Source organism: Monodon monoceros, unplaced genomic scaffold (assembly GCF_005190385.1).
Source record: "Monodon monoceros isolate NGI ecotype Baffin Bay Population unplaced genomic scaffold, NGI_Narwhal_1 Super_Scaffold_20, whole genome shotgun sequence".
NCBI classification, from domain to species: domain Eukaryota; kingdom Metazoa; phylum Chordata; class Mammalia; order Artiodactyla; family Monodontidae; genus Monodon; species Monodon monoceros.
In genome coordinates, this window is record NW_021703777.1 from 66,929,370 (window position 1) to 66,951,440 (window position 22,071).

The following is a 22,071-nucleotide window of genomic DNA, read 5'->3' on the forward strand; positions in this document are numbered from 1 at the left end:
GGACAGAAATTGCTCATCTCCCTCGGAACCTAATCAAGCCTCTAAGAGGGCAAATCAAACTTGGGTCTGTGGCATCAGGGGAACTGTGAAACCTTTGAAACTGTATGCAATATTCCCCTGTGTGTGTCTATATACATTTGTCATTTTCTAGGGAGAGAATTTCTTTCATCAGATTCTGAAAGTGCCTCTGGACAGTTTTCAGGAAATAAGGCCAGAGAAACATGTTAACCACCAATGCAAGGATGCAGTCAGCCAAAGCTACCAAATCTGCAGTGGTAAGCTCTATGGGCAAAATGACCTGGTCTATTCAACAAATGAGTAGAATGAGGAGCAGGGAGCAAAAGGAGTGGTAGAGGGACTCCACCCTCAGGAAGGACGCAATCAGCTCAATCTAGAATGTGGTAAATTCTACAAGCTAAATGACCCCATTTCTTCGGAGGGGAAATTTAGAGACATATCAACCAAATGCAATGTGTAGACCTTTGTTTTGATCCTGGTTAGAATATATTGACTCTAAAATTTTTTTTGAGATAATTGGAGAAATTTGAACAAAGATTAGGTATTAGATGCTGTCAAGAAATTGTTCTGAATTTAGTTAAATGTGATAATGATGTTATGGGTATTTTTTTTTAAGTTTTTTTCTGCTGTATATTCATAGTGAAGTATTGACATTGAAATGATGTGATGTAGGTGCAGGGAAGGAAGTGGAAGGATATTTGAAACAAAGTTGGCAAAATTATGAAATAGTTAAAACTGGGTGAGGGCTCATGGGTGTTCATTACACTTTTCTTCCTAATTTTGCATGTTTGAAATCTTCTGTAAAACAGTTTTAAAATTATCAAAGTAATTACTTGATGAAATTACTATAGTGGCAAAAATACAGAGCAAACTCATTGGAAAATTTTTTAAAATAAGCAAAATACAACGTATTTCACCTATTTTGTGAAAATGCATTCTTAATTTCAGCATTAAAGTTAGTTTGTTCTTTAAGCAATACACTTCAGTCTATAAGTCGTTTCTTCTTTATTAAGTATAGGAAGATTGTCATTGTATCTGCTACCCGTGCTATCTGGATTACAAGGAAAAGAAAAGCTCTTCAAAAAAGGTTTCCTACCACAAAGGAGGAAAATAGATTTGTCATTTCACTCCTCTAATTTGTAAAACACTCTAAGAGGTGTGTGCTTACATTCCTTCATTTATATGGGTTTATGCACAAAGAGCAAACCATAGGGTCATGGTCAGAACTAGCAGTGTCCTTGGGTTTAACCTAATTCTGTTTTCTGGATTTACAGATGAGGAAATTAAATCCCAACATTCACATTTCTATGTAGCATTCCCAGGCATGCATCCCAGTCTTGATTTGGTTCCTCATGAATATAGCGGTTGTTATCCCTAGAACCTTTACAGAACAGATATAATATACAAAAGAACCAGTTCCAAAGTTCCTTAGTGTATTAAGATTTTTTCCCCTGGGATCCTTAGTTTTCACCATTACATCACTCTAGGTTACCATCATTACATCAAAGCCCAACTTCTATCTTGACTGCACCTGCTCCAAACTCTAAACATGTCCTGCACTTGATGGGTGTGTATTTGGCAATTACAGCATGGGACTTTCAGATTCCATGTGAGACACTGACTGTCCACATAGAGCTCTCATCCATTCAAGAGCCTATGTAATATCTACCATGCGCCCAGCACACCCACCCAGATGCTGAGGATAGAAAAGCAAACTTACACAGTCTTGCCTCCTGTGGTCTAACAGGAAGTGACTGATATAGAAATATGTAAGTAATAAAAATATTATAGGTGTTATTATAGAAATCTGATATTCAGCATACAATGTGGGCACAAATAGGGAAGAAGTCAGTGCTACCTGAGAGTAAGAAGACCAGAGAAGCCATCATTCATACAGAGAATGAGCTTGAACATCTCAATTTTTGTTGATTTTAGGAAATAGGCTACACAGCAGGAAAAGGATAAGGAGCTAGTTTAGCAGATAAAAAGAATTTCACAAAAAATTACTGTATCGTCCTGGGCTGACGCTACTAAATATATAGGCTCTGAGTCAGATTCTATGCAGAGTTCTATATTCTAAACCACACAGTGAAAGACTAAAGTTCCTATTCTTTCCTGTCTAGAAATGTGCCAGAAGCAAGACTGACCTTGTCAGGGGAGTCAGCGTTCCCAGTAAGAGGCTGTACAAACCTCAGCACCTGAGGTCCAGGTCAAAAAATGTCAGCCCTTAAATCTGACATTTACAAGAGGAAATTCTGTAAATAGTCAGCAGCTGGAGAAAATAATACTAGAAAATGGCTCATACTAAGAGATGGCTTATGAGCACGTTTCTGATGACAGGAACATCTGCTAACGTCCCTTTATCATCTCGCCTCTTTATGATCTATTATATTGCTCACCTACCCTCCAAACACACTTAAACCACTTATGACTCCACAAATGCACTGTGGTCTCAGGCCCCTACACCATTACCTGTGTTGCTCCCTTAACCTGGAATGTCAGCCTTTCTTTGCATTTAGTTGCCTCCCTGGTATCTTCTCATTCATGATTATTTAATTCTAGCATTACCTCTTTACCTGGACCAAGCCTATTCCCTTTTCCCATTGCATAGCTTCCTGTGCCTGCCCAAACACCTGTCTGGATCAGGTGCTACTTAAAGATGCTACCGCGATGTTCTAAACTTCCTTCCACGATGACTCTAACATTTTAAACAACTTGACTGAGGAATAACTAATAAAAATCATAATACATATACTGTACATATTTAAAGTGTAAAACTTGATGTTTTGACGTTTCCCCTGTGAAACCATCGCTACAATCAGGAAAATGAACATATCCATTATTCCCCAAAGTTTCCTTACGTCTTTCTGCAATCTTTCCTTCCTACATTCCCCCTCCCAGGCACCCACTAATCTGCTTTCTATCACTATAAATTAGCTTTCTTTTTTGAGAGACTATATAAATCAAATCATATAGTATATATTCTTTTTTGTCTGGATTCTTTCACTCAACGTTATTTTGAGATGCATCCATGTTGTTCCATGTACCACTAGTGAATTCTTTTTGCTGCAGGGTAGCATTCATTGTATGGATATACCATTTGTTTTACCTATTTACCTGTTGATGGACATTTGGGTTGTTTCTAATTGGGGCTATTACCAATAAAGCTGTTTTGAATGTCTGTGTACAGGTTAGTATATAGATAAATGTTTTCTCTTGGGTATATGGATATATGTTGGATAAATGTTTTCTCTTGGGTAACTTCTTAGGAGTGGAAAAACCAGATCACACGGTAGGTGTGAATTTAACTTTTTAGGAAGTTTCCAAACTATTTGCTAAAGTGGCTGTAGCCATTTCCACTCCTACCAGCAGTACATGAGAGTTCCAGTTTCTCTACATCCTTGTGAAAAGTTGGTATAGTCAGTTCTTTTAATTTAGCAGTTGTAGCTCTGTGGTTTTAATTTGCATCTTTTCACACAGATATTTGTCATCCATGTATCTTCTTTGATGGAGTGTCTGTTCAATTTTTTTGATCATTTAAAAAACTGTATTGTTTACTTATTACTGAGTTTTGAGATGTCTTTCTCTATTCTGAATACAAGTCCTATATGAGAAACATGCATTGCAAATATTTTCTTCCAGTCTGTGACTTACGTTTTCATTTGCTTAGCAGTGTCATTTGAAGAGAATAAGTTTCTAATTTTGATGAAGTTATTTTATTTAATTATTTTTGTCCTTTTATGGATTGTGCTTTTGGTGTTATATCTAAGAAATCTTTGGCTAATACAAGATACCAAAGATTTCCCCTATGTTTTCTTTTAGGAATTTTACAATTTCACGTTTACATTTAAGTAAGTACAGGATCCAGTTTTAGTTAATCTTTTTAAGTGGCAAGAGGTCTAAGTTGAAGTGTTTTTTTAAAGTATAGATGTATAATTGTTGCAGCATCATTTGTTGAAACAACTAACCTTTCTCCACTAAACTGCCTTTGCATCTTTGTCAAAATCCAGTTGCCCATTAATGCCTGGATCAATTTCTGGACTCTAACCTCTTCCACTGACCTATTGGTCTATATGCCAAAAACAAAATCTGGTGGTATTAGCCCTCCAAATCTGTTCTTTTTCGAAGTTGTTTTAGTTAAATGGTTCTTTCTATCTCCACACAAATTTTTAGAATAAACTTGCCAATTTCTAAAACAAAATAAAAAGTAAAACCTTGCTGGGATTTCAATTGGGATTACACTGAATCTACAGATCAATTTGCGAAAAAAATTGATGTCCTAACAATATTGAGTCTTTCAACACATGAACAACGTATGTCTCTCCATTTAGTTACATCTTTAGTTTAACCCAACAGTGTTCAGTGATTTTCAGTATGCAGGTCTTTCATATCTTTTGTCAGATTTATTCTTAAGTATTTCAATTTTTCTGATGCTATCATAAATTGATTTTTAAAGTTTCCGTATCTGATTGTTCATTGCTAGTGTATAGAAATACAATTAATTTTTGTATATTGATCTTGTTTCCTACAACATTGCTAAACTCAGTTATTAATTCTAGTAGCTTTTTTTGTAGATTTCATCAGGTTTTCTACAAAGACCATCATACCATCTATGAATAAAAGACAGTTTTACTTCTTTATTACTTGATGCTTTTATTTCATTTTCTTTACATTAGCTAGGCTCTCCAGTACAATCTTGAATAAAAGTGGTGAGAGACAATATCCATGTCTTGTTCCTGATCTTAGGGGAAAAATGCTTACTTAGTCTTTCACTATTAAGTCTGATCCTAGCTGTATGGTTTTTATAGATGCCTTTCATCAGGTTGAGAAAGTTCCCTTCTATTTCCAGTTTGCAAAAGCGGAAGTTACATTTTGTCAAATGCTTTTTCTATATCCATGAGATGGTCACCTGGTTTTTCTTTTTCACTTGTTAATTATCGTTTGTTAATATGGTGAATTACATTGTTTGATCTTCTAATGTTAAGCCAATCTTGCATTTCTGGTATAAGACCTACTGAGTCATTATGTATTAACCTTTTTATATATTGTTGGGTTTGATTTGCTATAATTTGTGTAAATTTTTTTGCATCTATGTTCATGAGGGATATTAATCTTCCCTTAAATGTCTCGGTATTCTTTCAGTATCAGGGTAATGGTATCAAAAAATGATTTAGGAACTTTTTTCTTCTCTGCCATTTCCTCACAAGATCACCACTATGAAGTAGGTCTAACTAACTCCTCTTAAAAATAAGGAAGGATAAAAAAAGTAACTTGGCTCAAAAAATAAAGCACTTAAGTGGCACAAGCCAGCCTGAATCAGATAAGACCCTAAATTCCACATGCCCCTGGAAAGGGATGTAGATGCCACAGGAAGCCTCCAGAATGAACACTGTTGTGGATTCCCATACTTTTTCTTAGATGTGTTTCAAAATCATTGGCTAACTTTACCAACTGAATTGTCCACCTACTCTAATTCTAATAGGATAGGAGGACACCATCAGCCTATCATGTCACTTAAGCTGCCCTGTCTGTCCAAACACTTCCTTCCCAATAACTAACATGTCTTGGGCTTAACATGGAGCTCATGTTAAGTCATTCACATACCACTGAAAGAGAGTCTAGGATTATTTTAAGAACAAGGTTTTTTTGTTTTAAAAATATACATAGGTAAATATCAAATAATTAAAATAAGCCAAATTTATAGGTGGCTTAACTTACAGCCTTTAGTGATTTAACTTGGTATAAGTACACAAAAGTTTTTTTGAGTTAAGCATAATTGCAACATACAATCCCACTCACCCCCACAAAGGTAAGTCATGTATCACTCACAGGAAGCCTCGGAATCTGTTGAGGTCATTGTTTGGACTTTCACATTCTATCCTACTGGAGAATTTCTCAGGATCAACTTCAGAGTCCTAAAAAATATTTATTTATTTATTTATTTATTTATTATTTATTTATTTTTTACAATCACCAAACAAAAATTCAAGGTTAAATCTTGAGATTTAAGTGTTTATCCTTTCACCAATTGTTAAGATAAAACGAAGGCATGCTTGTCACAAAATTTGTCACAAGTTGCCCAAATGAAGGAAAGTATAGGCATAATTATAAATGAATAAATGAGATCAGAATGGTCCCAGAGTATCAATAAATATCTTCAGGTGATGGGAATGTCTGAATCATATACTGGAATCCATGCAGGACTCCCTGCAGGAGAGAGCTTCTCCTCCTACAGGGCACACTCTTTTATCTGGAAGACACTGAAAAGCTGAAAATACTTTTGTTGTTGTTCTTTAACCATATATGTAGCTTCTGAGATTACGTGTGTATTTATACATATATACACATATGTATACATATGAGTACTCTGAGCACGTATGCATTTGATCTCAGTAAACTTTATTTAAAAAATTAAAATATGCTAAATATCAATATGTCACAAAATTCTCTAATAGATCAAATATCATCATTTTCATTTTAAGATAAAGAAACTGAGGCATAAAGTGGTTAGGTAACATAGTAATTAAACGGCAGAGCTGGGATTCATTCAAACTCGTGTTAATATAACTTCAAAGGTCTTGTTTACCTCACCACAGCATGGTGAAGGGTCAGAGCTCTGTGGCATGAAAAGTTACAAATTTCTTAAAAGGCCTTGGTATATAAGTAATTACAGATTTTAGGAACAATGACCGATTGATATCTCCAGCTTCAATCAGACATAACATATAAAAATCTAAGTTTAAGAAAAGTAAGTTAGAAGTTGATTGTTTCTATTGCAAAAGAATTTTCCAAATTGCAAAATTTGTTGGGTTTCTTAAACTCAATTCCCAGAAATATATGATTGTCAGACTGAAACATCTGAACTCTGAAGTCATTAAATCCTATTATCTATAAAATATAGCACACCTCTACTGATATCTGGAACTGGATTAAGCTCTCTAGAATTCCATTTTGTAAAGGTAAAAATGAGTTTAAAAAGTCTCTTTATCTGTACATGTGAAAATGAGCTCAGACATCTTCCGAAAAGAAAACGTTTATGTCACCAATGGAGAACACATCATTTACCTGCTCTGTGTATCCCCGAACCACCTGCCTCTGTTTTAAATTGCTCTCTCCATCAAGACCGGAAGTCTCAATGTGACAGATTCCATCTGGATCAGTGGAAAAGAGTAAAACCATATCTGCAGGAATAACCTCGTTACAGGAAAGGCGAATAAAGTCCCCAACAGTAACATCTTTCCAGCATCTGTCGACATATTTTTTCTCTTTCCTAAAATAGAAAAAAAAAAAAAAAGTTTAAAAAGAATCTCAAGCCAAAAACACACATAATAGTTTTTTTTTTTAATTTTAGTATATAATTTAAAGTGTTAGGGTGAATTTTAATCTTTTAAATGCTAAAAGGGGAAGCCAGAGAATTGGTAAAACTTAAATTCCACAACTTGCTTCACCTGAAAATTTAGTTACTAAGCTGCCAAAGCATCAATTCTCTTTTCCTGTGAGATTTTGAACAACTACGCTATTTGGGTAGTTCTTGAATAAAATTAAAATTAACATTGGATGGGTTTATTCATATATGAAGCAATTCCTGTGTGCTATCCTGTAGTCAGGAATCAAGGATCTAAAAGTACCCAAGACACATTATCTGCTCTCAAAAGAGCTTCCTATCTGGCCGATAGGATGGAGAAATTAAAGAAAACCCAAAAGAAATGAAATAAATACCCAGACACAACACTTTAAAAATCATTATACCACCAGATTAACACCTCTAATTATCATTTAATTGAAATACTGGTTAAAGTAGTCCTGTGTTGGCTGCAGTTGATCCCTAGAAAGGAGAATGCCAAATTTTAACTCTTTTCAAAAGTGTAGTTTTCCCAATCTATATATTCAATTCTTTTTAAAGGAAAGGCACATGAACTGAAGTTGACTTGCCATAAATGCCCTGATTTACGTTAAAGTTTTTGCCAAACTTCTCATGCCTTTTCATACCAATGGCATGAATTAAGTTCCACAAAGCACTGTCCTTAGAGAAGAATTAGGACATTTGAGGCATAGACTATTATATAACTAGTTAAGCAGCATTTCACACACAATACTGCCAACAAATGTTAGGAACGTCTGTCTCATCCCCCTATCATCTCCCAAATATCTGTAAAGAACTAGTATTTTGTCATAAAAATGCACTTATTTTATAAGTAAAGATTTATTTTCTATTACATTTTTGGAGCTCAGTATTCAAATTCATTGTTGAAGAAGCCTGGGAGATAGTTATATTCTAAGCTATATGACCTATATATTAAAAATGAATGCATCATATTAAATAGAAATGCTACCTTAAGCCAATACCTGTATAACTTCTGCTATACAGAATTACATTGGTTATTTCAAGAAATACTTAGCTCAAAGGGCTACCTAAGAAGAACATTTTCAGGACACATTCTCCCAAAATATCTTATGCACCAGGTTGAATCCAACTAAAAGAATTCCTTATTTACCTAAAGAGTTTGTTAGTTTATCAAGAAAGGTAAATCAATGGTTTGTTTTAACAGTTTTTTTCTAGTATACACCAGTTTACTCTTCCATGGTGGGAAGTAACAGAGAGAAGACAAAAAAGGTAGGCAGGAGTCATATATATATATATATATTTTTTTTTTAACATCTTTATTGGAGTATAATTGCTTTACAATGGTGTGTTAGTTTCTGCTTTATAACAAAGTGAATCAGCTATATATATACATATATATATATCCCCATATCTCCTCCCTCTTGCATCTGCCTCCCACCCTCCCTATCCCACCCCTCTAGGTGGTCACAAAGCACCGAGCTGGTCCCCCTGTGCTATGCAGCTGCTTCCCACTAGCTATCTATTTTACATTTGGTAGTGTATATATGTCCATGCCACTCTCTCACTTCGTCCCAGCTTACCCTTCCCCCTCCCTGTGTCCTCAAGTCTATTCTCAGTGTCTTCATTCCTGTCCTGACCCTAGGTTCTTCATAACATTTTTTTTTTTAGATTCCATATATATGTGTTAGCATACGGTATTTGTTTTTCTCTTTCTGACTTACTTCACTCTTTATGACAGATTCTAGGTCTATCCACCTCACTACAAATAACTCAATTTCATTCCTTTTTATGGCTGAGTAATAGTCCATTGTATATATGTGCCACATCTACTTTATCCATTCATCTGTCAATGGACACTTAGGTTGCTTCCATGTCCTGGCTATTGTAAATAGAGCTGCAATGAACATTGTGGTACGTGACTCTTTTTGAATTATGGTTTTCTCAGGGTATATGCCCAGTAGTGGGATTGCTGGGTTGTATGGTAGTTCTATTTGTAGTTTTTTAAGGAACCCAGGAGTCATATTTTGAAGGTTCAGTCTTACTGCCATTCCTAGGAGTAGGGATTTCATTCCATAGAAAATGGATATTCACTGAAGGTTCACAGAAGGATATGATTCTATTTCTACCTGCTAACTCCTGCTACAGAGTAACGGATGAATTGTTGGGTGGCAGGCTGGTTAGAAATAGGAATGGCAAGGAACCAATGGAAAGTTATTGAAATAATTCAGGGGAGGGATAAAGATGGTTAGAATTAAGGCAGCAAAAAGGATGGATGAAAGGAGATTAAGTCAAGGCATATTTGGTTACTAGAGACAAGTATTCTGACTTATTACATGCAAAGTTATCAAGGGTGACACTATGGTATCTAACTTGTATGGTGAGTGGGGCCTTTCACCATGTCCCAGATTTTAGAAGCAACTGATTGCATCATGGTAAAGATAATAAAGCTGGTTTGGAAAGTTTTTATTTGAAGTGAGATATAAAATTGAAGAGGTCCAGCATTTTGATGGTTTTGATCAGAAGTTCATGAGTAGAAATATAAACTTGCAAGTCCTAGGTCCATAAAGGGCAGCTGACACAAGGTAACAACCCAAGAGGAAATGTCGGAGAAATCAAAAAAGAAGGAAATTTCAAAAAGGGAGCCATCATAGTAACGAAAGCCACAAAGGGGTCATGCCTGTGATACGTGGTTATTAGAATGTCTGCTATCAAGTTGATAGTATGAAACTGTTGATGTGGAGAGTGAAGACGAAAGTGAGACCTCCAGTGAATTAAGGCATAATTGGAAGTTGAAGAAGTAGAATATTTCATGACGTTTAGCCCTGAAAGGAATAATGGGTGAAAGCAGCCACTGCAAGGGAAGGTAAGGCAAAGGACAGTAAGGATGAAAGAACTGGGCATGCACGTAGCATGCAGGGAAGAAGCCCATGGAGAAGGCAAGGTAGAAGAGAGGACAGCATTGGAGGGTGCTGTTTGAGGCTATGGAGAAGTAACAAGGAATGGAATTAAGAATGCAGATGAAAGAATTACTATTACAAGGCAGGGAATCACCTTTTCATGTAAAGTCAGAAGAAAGTAGGTGAAGATGTAGATGATGTAAGAAAGAACTGAAGTACCTAATTCATGCTTAATGACCTCTACTTTTTCTCTGAAGAAAGCTATAAGAAAATTTGCTGAGAATTTGTACAAGTAGGGAGAGAAGACAGATTTGATATTAGGGTTAAGGATTTTATTTTTCTTTCAAACAGAAGAAATAGAATTCCTCTAAGGGACAAGTTTATTTACTCTACATTGGAACAAAATTCAAATGAGGTCAATTTTACAATTAAATTAACTTTTCCCCATTTGGAGTCCATACTAGGATATTTTTAAAGTAGCTAATTTTCCCAGTAGGTAGCTAGTTCAGGTCAATTAAACACATACTGACCTTAATTTATGTGAGTTACCATGTCAGGTGCCAAGAATACAAAAGTGATTAAGATATGGTGATCTCCCTATGGAAGTTATGGTCAAAATTTGAAAAAGTGACACAAACAGCAATTTTATAAGAGGTATGCACAGGTTTATGGTAGCAAACAGTTGGGACATTTAGCTCTGGAGGAGGTGAGGCTTGCAGGATGATCTAGAGTGAGTCAGGTGAAGAAAGGTGGGACAGTGTATCAGTCAGAGTGAGAGTGGAGGCACAATGCCATAGGGCATGGGAGAAGAGCATGATGTTTGAAACTACAAGCTAAGTGACAAATGCTCATTGCCAATTTTAACTAGCTTTGAGAATTTTTAATTGTGGTAGACTCAACATGAGGTTATATTTCCTTCTCGGATATAGAATTAAAAGTAGTAAAAGAACTTTCTCCTTCTCCCACAGCCTAAATGTACAACTAGAATTTCTTGTATCTACTTGGTTACTTGTGCTTCTGCAATTACTCTCACTGGTCAGGATATAGCACTTATAATCCATTCTTCAGGCAAACTTCTAGACCCATTTTGCTTCTTTAAGAATTCAGTGTCACACAGCTTTTATGTCAATACACAATCACTGGGGAAAGTTGGGAAGAATACACTGGACTATTAATAGTGATTCCACTGGGGTGGAGGTTGGAAGGAGAGAGGTGGAAAGACAGAAAACGTGGACTTCCACTTCCTACTTTAACAAATTGAAAGAGAGGAAGAGTGGGATTATGAATGAGTTTTTCTTTTTGATGTTCTTTAGTATTTTTCCAATAAAACACTAAAAGCAGTTTATAAAACGCAAATACTGAATAATCATTGGACACAAGATCAGCTAAGATTTACTGGATGCTTTATATTCATCAATTCATTTAATTTTTATAACAGTGTTATGTGGGTGGTACGATGAATGCACTATGCCCCACTCCCCCACCTCTTAGAAACGAGAAAAACTGACTTTGACAGGTTAAGTCACTAGCTCCAGGTCACACAGTTCCTAGTATTCCTGGGATTTGAAACAAGGCAGGTAGCTCCAGAGTCCATCTCTCAAATACTAGACTTTACTCCCAGCTATAGTAACTTAGCAATGACCACCAAACAAAACATGGTTTAATTGTGTATCAGAAAGTGAATTTCAAGAACCACTGCTTTGGAAAATGTCACACATCGATAAGGTTAGTATCTTAGGAGGCCACTGATATTCAGTCTCCTTTCAAGAATCATAAAATTCTATGAATTTATGAGATAATTCTAAAATATTAACATTAGCTAGTATTTTTAAACTCCTAACACCAACAATATGGTGATTTTTAAAGATCAGAAAACAGTATAAGTTCCTGGAGGGCAGGCATTTTATCTGTTTTTTGTTCAAACCTCTAAATCTCTCAGTGCCTACAACACAGTAGGCACTTAAATTTGCTGGATGATTAATAGTTTTATTTTCAGCACACTTCTAGTATCCTTGAAGCAAACCTTAAAACCTTACAAATGGTTGCCATTTTAAAGGCAGGTTTTGGATAATAGTTCATTCTAATGTAATTGCGGTGTAATAGGGCTTAAATGTTTAATTTCTATTCTAGCATTTGTTATTTCCCTATGATACTTTCCCAAAGAAAATTAAGCACCTTGTGAAAGACCACATATTATTACAAATAAGAACCAAATTATCTGCATAGAAATGTTAATATGCTTCTTCCGGAAGCTTGCAAGATTTAAAAGCTGCATACTTTCAACTTAATTTTACTGAGAATTAATTTGTCCTCTAAAGTAATTTCTTTGTATTTAATAGGAATTTAAGTTAGTACATTAACTTAAATCAACAAGACATGGTCTTAGAGCCCACGTTTATTTCTTTATATCCTTATAATTTGTTCCAAGAACAAGGGATGAGGGGTTAGAATGTAAGCATTATTTCTTCTACACCAAACAAAAGCAAATTACATAGAATATAATAAAAAGACATAAAGAGCTACCCAATTCTATTATGAAATGCAATCATAAAGTGATATCTTGGACTAGACCTTAAACAATTGAAAAGAATATTGCATCTCATCTTTACGTTTATATGCAAATCATCTAAAACAGATCCAAACTATGTCTAAAGGGACCTGTGAGAAAAAAATTATACCAGGTTTCCCATTAGGGAATTTTAGAATTTATAAAATCATACAATGTTTGAACAAGTTCTCAAATATTAATTAAATGACTTGATCATGTGACAAACTCTAGCTTATAGTCATTATTAACTTACAATAATAATAGCTAACCTTTACTTAGCACTTGAAAGGGTTAGGTACTATGCTTACTGTTTTATACTATTTTATTCATAATGAAGGGAACTGGAGTTTATAATAATATAACTGGAGTTACACAATTTGCCCAAGGCTACACAGCTACTAAGTGAAGGAATCAGGATTAGAACTTTTTAGAATAAGCTAAAAAAGCAAACAAACACACAGTAACAACTCTAAACTAGCACTAAAAATCAGCAATTATTTATGTACAAGAATTTGTATTTAAAAATACATATAAGTATTCTTTCCGTTTGCTAAATTTGGCATTAGCTGAGCAATCTTAAAATTGGTCAAAATATGGATTTTGTTCATCGTATAATCACTGTAAAATCCTATTTCCTACAGCTATTTTTTGAAGGCAGAGACTATATGAACATTTCACCTCTCTATCCCTGGCACATAATAAGCATTTAAATGTCATCAAATGATTCACAGCACTGTTTCAGTAAAGTGCTCTATGACTTTAAAATAAAAACCATGAACTATTTTTTCATTTTTTCTACACATCAATTTTTCTGGTTCCCTTTAGATTAGACATGAGTATAAGAAAAAAAAAAAGAACTAATTTTTCCTTATTTAAGTACAGTTCACATCATCTTACAAAAGAGAAAAAGTTACTTTCTTTTCTATAATAGGCCTTTAAAATCAATTTGGGGAAAGCCACTGAAGAATTCTAATAATGGGGCTTCCCTGGTGGCGCAGTGGTTGAGAGTCCACCTGCCGATGCACGGGACACGGGTTCGTGCCCCGGTCCGGGAGGATCCCACATGCCACGGAGCGGCTGGGCCCGTGAGCCATGGCCGCTGAGCCTGCGCTCCGCAATGGGAGAGGCCACAACAGTGAGAGGCTCGCGTACCGCCAAAAAAAAAAAAGAATTCTAATAATGAACAAAATTCAGAATCCTACAGGTTTTGGCTTAAATATCACTTCTTCAGAGGAGTCTTCCCTAACCATTGGCTCATGTAACACTGAAGACAAATGTCCACCATCAGGACAAGGCTTTGAATTACTGTCCTCCCAAAACAACAACAACAAAATTATGTCATCTGGCTGAACTCTTCGTCAGTCAAGTGAACTTAAATTTGTTCAGAATATACTTCTGTTTATTATAAAACTAAACTTCTAAACTTAGATATCATTTATTCTGACTTGGAAACTAGAATAGAACAGAATCTCTAGTCTGACAAATTTAGAATTAGTGTCTTATGAAAGCTGAGTCTGTATCAGAGCACTGAAATCAACCCAAGAAATATGCCAAATGCTCTGAGATCTCAGAATAGTGACAGCATCTGTCCAATGGAGCCTCTGAAGTCTTTCCAAAGGCTGAAACAGGTGCCTACCTTTGGGCTCAAAGCTCAGTCTTTTAGCTCTTCACATTTTCTCCCTTGAGGATTCACGTCAAACTCCTAACTCGTAAAGGGACTGATGACTTTGAAATTTCTCTCTGTAGCTTTTTGTGCCCTATTTGCCCACTGGGCATTTCCACTTAGATGCCTGTCTTACTATCATTTACAGTTCACTCTACCTGAGATGAATTTAATGCTCCCTGTTTCTATCAGTGGTACTTTTATCCTCCAAAGCAGGAAAAAAAAAAAAAATCGCAAAAGTTCAACAAATTCCACTGGGTTCTTCTTCACAGTATCTCTTCTATGAATCCCCTCCTGTACTTAGCATCTACTCCCAACAGTACCCTGGATTGATTAGTAGAGGCAGATCTATACAGAAGCCATTCCCATGACTTGAGAGGACCAATCCTCCTAAAGCACAACCTTTACCATGTTACTTCTTAACTCAAAAGATGCATTCTCTACCACTAAAGGAAAATATCTGTGATGGTTAATTTTATGAGTCAATTTCACTGGGCCACAGGATGCCCAGGTATTTGGTTCAACATTACGTCTAGGTGTGTCTGTGAGTGTTTCTGGAAGAGATCAGCGTTTGAATTGGTGAACTGAGTAAAGCAGATGGCCCTCCCCAGTGTGCGTGGGCATCATCCAATCCGTTGAGGGCCTGAATAGAACAAAAAGGTGAAGGAAGGTTGAATTCACTCTCCGCCTGCCTGAGCTGGGACACTGATCCGCCCTTGACACTCCTGATTGTCAGGCCTTCAGTCTCAGACTGGAATCTACACCATCGCTCTCTGGCCTTCAAGCTGCACTGTTGGCCTTCCTGGGACTCCAGCGTGCAGATGGAAGATAGTGGGACTTTTAGCCTCCACAATCCCATGAGCCAATTCCTTAAAATAAATCTTATTCCTATTGATTCTGTTTCTCTGGAGAACTCTTTTACTCAATGTCTAAGCAGTATCCTGGTCATTGGAGTGTCTCCAACAGTAGGCTTCAAATTCCCTCTCTAACTTTTAATTTCTGATTACTGCCCCTTTACTTGCTTACTCCCCTCAGGCCAACTTAACACACTCACCATCCTCAGGATATTCCATAAGCTTTCCAAACTCTGAAATGAAAACAAGTAACACCAAACCCTTACTTGTAAAGCAGTTAACATATTCAGAATTTCACAAATCTATTCCTAATGATGACTTTTTAAGAAGTAGATACATTTCTCATGAAAGGGAACTCCAGAGAATTAACATTATAAACGCTGTAATTTATTTTCACAAAAGACACCCAAATAAGGACTTAAATATATTCCTTCTTGAAAAGGGAACCCTCCTACACTGTGGGTGGGAATGTAAATTGGTGCAGCCACTATGGAAAACAGTATGGAGGTTCCTTAAAAAACTAAAGATAGAGCTACCATATGATCCAGCAATCCTACTCCTAGGTGTATATCCAGAAAAAAACATAATTTGAAAAGATACATGCATCCCGATGTTCATAGCAGCACTATTTACAATAGTCAAGACATGGAAGCAACCTTAAGTGTCCATCAACAGATGAATGGATAAAGAAGGTAAAGTACACACACACACACACACACACACACAAGAATACTATTCAGTCATAAAAAAAAGAATGAAATAATGCCATTTACAGCAACATGGATGCAACTAGAAATCATACTAAGCGAAGTAAGTCAGAAAGAGACAAATACCATATGATATCACTTATATGGGGAATCTAAAATATGACACAAATGAACTTATCTATCAAACAGACTCACAGACATAGAGAACAAACTTGTGGTTGCCAAGGGGGAGGGCAGTGGGGGAGGATGGATTGGGAGTTTGAGATAAGCAGATGCAAACTATTATATATAGAATGGATAGACAATAAGGTCCTACTGTATAGCACAGGGAACTATATTCAGTATCCTGTAATAAATCATCATGGAAAAGAATATAAAAAAGAATGTATATACATATAACTGAATCACTTTGCTGCACAGCAGAAATTAACGTTGTAAATCAACTATACTTCAGTAAAATAAATTTTAAAATATATTCCTCCTCTTTGATCTAGTAATTCCATTTCTAATTATAATGCTGAAATAATCATAGATCTTCAACACTTTTGTATAAGAATACTCACTGAAACATACATTCTCAGAATTATATAAATACGGGAAATGTTAAATTACCTTAGAGTCATATTATAGACAATGCAGCTATTAAAAGTACTTTCTTGAAGGTTAAAGACATGGGAAATATTTATGGTGTAATATTAGGCTAAAAGAATTAGAATAAAATATATGTAGCACAATCCCAATTTTGTAAACCGTCCCCCATGGGTTTACCCCTACCACAATATGCACATGACTTGAAGGAATACATCCCAGCGTGATAAATAACTGTCTCCGGACACTAGCATTTTAGCATTCATAAATGTAGTCATTCATAAACAGCAGAGTTCAAAACTCACCTTAATGGACTTTATTCTTGGCTTTCTATTTCATAAATACTGGAAATACAAGTCTCCAACAGAGCAAATGTGCTTCTGAAAAGACCTCCTATTACGAATAGGAGGTTGTTGTTGCTGCAGCAGGAAGGGTTTTATAGGCTGCTGGCTTTGTGCACAAAAAAGAAGACACTTCTCCATTTCTCACAATTCCTTTCCTCTACAGGAAGCTCATCTTCTCTTTTTTCATATCCCATGTTGTTTTTCCATATTCATTCATGTTTTTCATATCTCATCCTCTCTTAATCCCAAATTGTAACATCTAGGATTAAAAACTAACTGCTTGCTTTCCTTCTTATGGTCTGAAGTTTATTTCTTTCAGTTCCACTTATGCCTAAATTATAGAAGCTCTTGCTTTATCAACTCCCGGGGTGACAATGGCTTACACATTATTGTTTTCCTATGATGCCTGAATTTAATTCCCTGTAGGACTTGAATAAATATTTGTTGAAAACACGCCCCCCCCCCCAAGTGTCCTAGTCACACCTAAGGGGGAAAAAGTAACATTCTGCTTGTTTCTAAATGATGCCTGTGTATTCCCCAGCACAGCTCCTGTTACACTTACCTACTGTAAACTTTAGTTACTAAGTTGTTGATCTGTTTGTCAAGTTTGTATTTTCGGTAATCTTCCAAGCCATCTTTAATTGCAATAATTGTAAGGACAACCACCAGAGGCAGCATCGTAATTTCCTTTTGAAAGGCTTCTACCAAAGGCACCCAGTTCAGGACAGCTAGAAACAGGAAATATAAATTGGCGACTCTGCAACCCAAACACACACAAGGAGGTATTAACATATCATGTAAAAGCCTGCAGCAAAAGAGGTGAAAGACCTGACGGTGTTTCCCTACAAGTTTCTATCGGCTGATTTTGGATGCTACAAAACAGAGAGGAACTAGCAAAATCTAACACATCTGAATGAACAATTTATTACCCCCCCAGACATCTGGCTTGAGCATACTTTAATAAATGTGAGATATTTATTACATATATTATAGTAAGTATTGCAATGTGACAGTCTTGAGTTGTATAACACATAAATATAAAGCACAGTAGGAAGTACTATTTTCTTTTCAAAAGTTTAAAAAACTTAAGAGGAAATTCAGAGTTAATGTGTTGTAAAAACAAAAAACAAAACAACAACAAAAACTAACTTTCAGAAGTTAATTTGATTGTCCAAACATAAGATTCAAACAAGGCTCAAAATACTGGGTCAGCCAAAAAGTTCCATAACATCTTGTGGAAAAACCCCAACAAATTTTTCTGGCCAGCCCAATAATTAGAAAAGCCCGAGGGTTTGCTTTTCGCTAAGATCAATGTTTCCATTTCTGCTTTTATGCTACTCAGAACCAATTTTTTAAGGAACTTCCTCTATTCCTCTATTTTACATATTCAAATATTTCCCCACTGGACCCTAAGGCAAATTCAGGCGGCCTCTTTCCTTAAAAGAAAGAAACAAAATCTCAATCTTGCATGGTTCCTTGAATTTTTGTCACATACTTTTCCCATAACCAAACTCCTCAGAATAATCTACACATACCCCTCCTTCCTCACCTCTAATTCCTTTTACCCTGAAATTTTTTTCTTAGCCCTTTTTGCTATTTCTGTGGCTTCAATGATTTCCATGTGAACTACATCCAAATCTATAGGGCTAGGCCCTGAACTCTGTTCAAATTCCAGGTTCTAATTCCATCAAGGACACTAGATGGCAAGCTCCCATAGACAGAAACACCCACAGCAGTTACAGCCATTAATTCAATAAATTCACATCTGTACTTTAACCATATCCACTGTTCCATGAATGTATATGGAATGTATATAAAATGAAAAATGAGAATGAATGTATGTGAAATGAATAATAAATGCTGAGAATCTCTATAGTGATATTAGCATCTCAAACTCATCATCTACAAAAACAAAATAATCTTCTAGCTGAGCTTCTTTTTACTCCCGTCATTCCTTTTTCTGTTAAACCTCCTGGTCATCACATCTCAACTTGATCACATCATCTTTTGACTCCTTTCACTTAATTCCCTACATCTACTCCATAGTATCTGTAATAGATTATCCTCCTTTTTATCCCCACATTGTTCTAAGTTCAGGTCTCCATTACAACTCTCCGGGATATATGCAGCATTTTCCTAGATGTTTTCTCCTGCCTTCAATTTGCCTCTAATTGCATTAGTCACAGAGGACTACTTCCCAGGCCTCCAGCAAATCGTCTATGCTACAGCCATTCTGCTTTTACTCATATTCCTTCCTCCATCTGAAATGTGCTTTGCAGACACCTCTGCCTTGAACATCTTAACCTTCATAATTAAGTTCACATGCCACTTCCCTTCTATTGCTCTGGCTAGTAGTATTATTTCTCTTTTTGAGGTTTCCATCCTAGTTGGTAGCTCCTTATAACACTCATCCCATCCACTATGCCTTTTCATTGTATAAACATCTTGGTTCCCTTGCTAAATATAAAACTCTGTAAGGAAATAAGCACCATTTAGCCTTGCATTCCCTTCAATACCTAACCTGATCGGAGAGCTTCCATAAATACATATTACTCTGAATTACGTCTTTGTTTCACCTAACCTTACAGCTTACATCTGAATTTGCTTCAGAGCTCTATTTTCTCCTATTATCAAGAAGAAAAAGCTAGAATTAAAATACACCATGGTTTAATGGAAACAACACCAAAGCAAGAGTAAGACTCAAGGCTATAGTCCCTCGTCTCCTTTCGGCATCACACTGGCTAAACCACTGTGCCAAACTTAGTTTCCTAATCTGTAATATGAAGGTAACAACATTGTCTCTTGTCATGAGAAAGCATCTTATTAATTATAAAGTGTTATGTGAATGTAAGAGGTCATCGTTCCACAACAGACTACCAGAATTGTCAAAGATAATGTCACAAGCCTTAGGCTTAGGTAACAATGTTATGAAAATGAAAAATCTTATATATCAATTAGAATGACCAAGAACATTCTAAGATTATTTTCCCAAAAAAATAAAAGTACCTGTGAAATTGTTCAAATAAATTTCTTGGCACAAAATTCAAAAGCGTGTACTTCGTTGTCCGTATTCTGTTATTCACGTAGGTTCCAGAAAACTTTTCGTACTCGTCTTTGAAGGGCTGGAGGTGGGGAACAACAACCCGGTGCTTTCCTGCCAGTCTGGGGGTCTGGGAGGACTTGCCCCTGAAGGCAAGTAAAGAGGAATAGCTGTATGGCCTCTCATGATCGTCCCTGTTTTCACCGCCAGTCGACCGCTGCCAGTGATATCTGGCCCATTGAAGAGGCTCAGTCATGTCCAAATGCGGTGAGATCCAGGTTGTGTAGGTAATCTGGCAAAACAAACAAAGGAAAACCCACTAAAATACTTCTCATAAGCTTCTGGAAAGTCTTAAAGAATAGTAATAATAGTAAAATTAAATTTTTTTCTATATTAAATAAACGAATGACTCAATGGCTCAAGGTATCAATATGAGAGTAAAGCGAGTCACTGGAACTCCGTTTTAACCAGATCTTTATGAAATAGAGCATACACCTTCTGCCTCATGGGCTGATCACCTGATCACCTAAGCAACAAGAGACAGCCCCTAAAAGGCTACTCCACAACTTGAGGCAAATAATTTGGGCTTACTACGTACAAGTCTCTTAACTTATCATCAGTTTTCTCATCCATGAAATGGGACTGCCACACGTCAAGAAATTGTTGTGAGGATTAAGGGAATAACATGTAAATCACCTAGCATAAACCCAGATATAGAGTAAGCAGTCAGTGAAACCCATTCTGTGCAGATAACAAAAATGGCCACAAATGCTTTCCATCCCTGTATGCACATCCTTTCACCCATCAGGTAGTGAAGTCTTTCTCTACCCATTGCAGCTACGCTTGCCCATGTGCCTTGCTTTGGCTAATGAAACTCTAGTAAACCTGATACAAGCAGAGGCTTGAAAAGGGCTTGCTCACGGGACTTCCTTGACTCCATTTTTCCCATTACCACATGCCTGAGCCTAGGCCAGTCTCCTAGATGATGGGTACTCCTGACCCACTTAGCAACTATTGCTCCTGCCAACATATGAATGAGGCCACTGACTGCCAGCTGACTGCCAACACGTGAGTGTGCCCAGAGGACACAATCTAGCACCGAGATGAGCTGGCCCAACTGAGCACAACCCCAACTGCCAACCCACCAAACTGCGAGTCAGTAGAAGTTACACCACCATGTTTCGGGGGTGGTGTGATAGAAAACAAACCTAACTCCTATCTAATCTCTTCCTTATTTTCCTCATTTTCAAGTGCTTCTTATTTTCCAAGAAATTCAGCCCTGACTAGAACATATGCCCATTAATTTAAAAAAGGAAAAAAAAAAAGCTAATATTTATTAAGAGCACACTCTACTCCAAACACTTTGCAAAGCGTTTTACGTGCCTTATCGTATCTAGTATTTACATCAATCTTATGACAAAGTCATTATTTCCATTTTATGAAAGAGGAAACAGGCTTAGAGAAGTTTAGTGACATACTGAAATTCATGTGATTAATAAGTAGGTAAGGCTGATCAAATCAAATCCTTCCAACTCAGCAGTCTGCTTTTAGCTGTTAATGTGCTTCATTTAACTTTGTATCCAGAGTAGCTGGCACTTAGCAGATGCCCAAAGTTCATGCAGCAGGCTATGAGCATTGAGCATGTCAGCAAGTGTGTGGAGGCAAGGTCTGGAGGCCTTACTTTCTATCCTTGCTTTATCAATGTCATTGCATTTAGTTGATCGTTTTAGGTTGGAGTGCACCTCTGGAGATTTTTATTAAATCTGTGGGTGCGTCCTGATAATATGAATTGGTAACAAAACTCCCCAGATGAATCTGATTCAGGTGGTCCATGACCGCATTTGCAGAAAAACTAGGTTATGTGCTAGAAACTACACTGGCTAGGGACACAGAGATGATTAAGACCTGGATCCTCATCTCTAGGATCTCAGGGTCTAGGTGAGGCAATAGGTACGTAAATATATAAATGCAATCCCAAGTGCAAAATATTGTTCAAGGCACTGAAATAGTCTGGGCAAATTATTTAAGCTTGCTTCCTTCCTAAGCTTCATTTTAAGTTTATAACAC

At 36.5% G+C, this 22,071-nt stretch overlaps 1 protein-coding gene across 2 annotated transcripts in view; it reads right to left on the minus strand.

Moving 5' to 3' along the window:
- The window catches only part of ATP10D (ATPase phospholipid transporting 10D (putative)), a 116,443-nt gene that overhangs the window by 56,073 nt on the left and 38,299 nt on the right, over positions 1-22,071 (minus strand). For both annotated transcript variants that reach the window (XM_029234748.1, XM_029234749.1), the window contains exons 2-5: positions 19,971-20,296; positions 17,527-17,721; positions 7,084-7,288; positions 5,848-5,933 (exon numbers count right to left, since the gene is read on the minus strand). In XM_029234748.1, coding sequence (XP_029090581.1) covers positions 5,848-5,933; positions 7,084-7,288; positions 17,527-17,721; positions 19,971-20,260 — 776 coding nt within the window. In that variant the 5' untranslated portion in view covers positions 20,261-20,296. The remainder of the gene's footprint in view (positions 1-5,847; positions 5,934-7,083; positions 7,289-17,526; positions 17,722-19,970; positions 20,297-22,071) is intronic.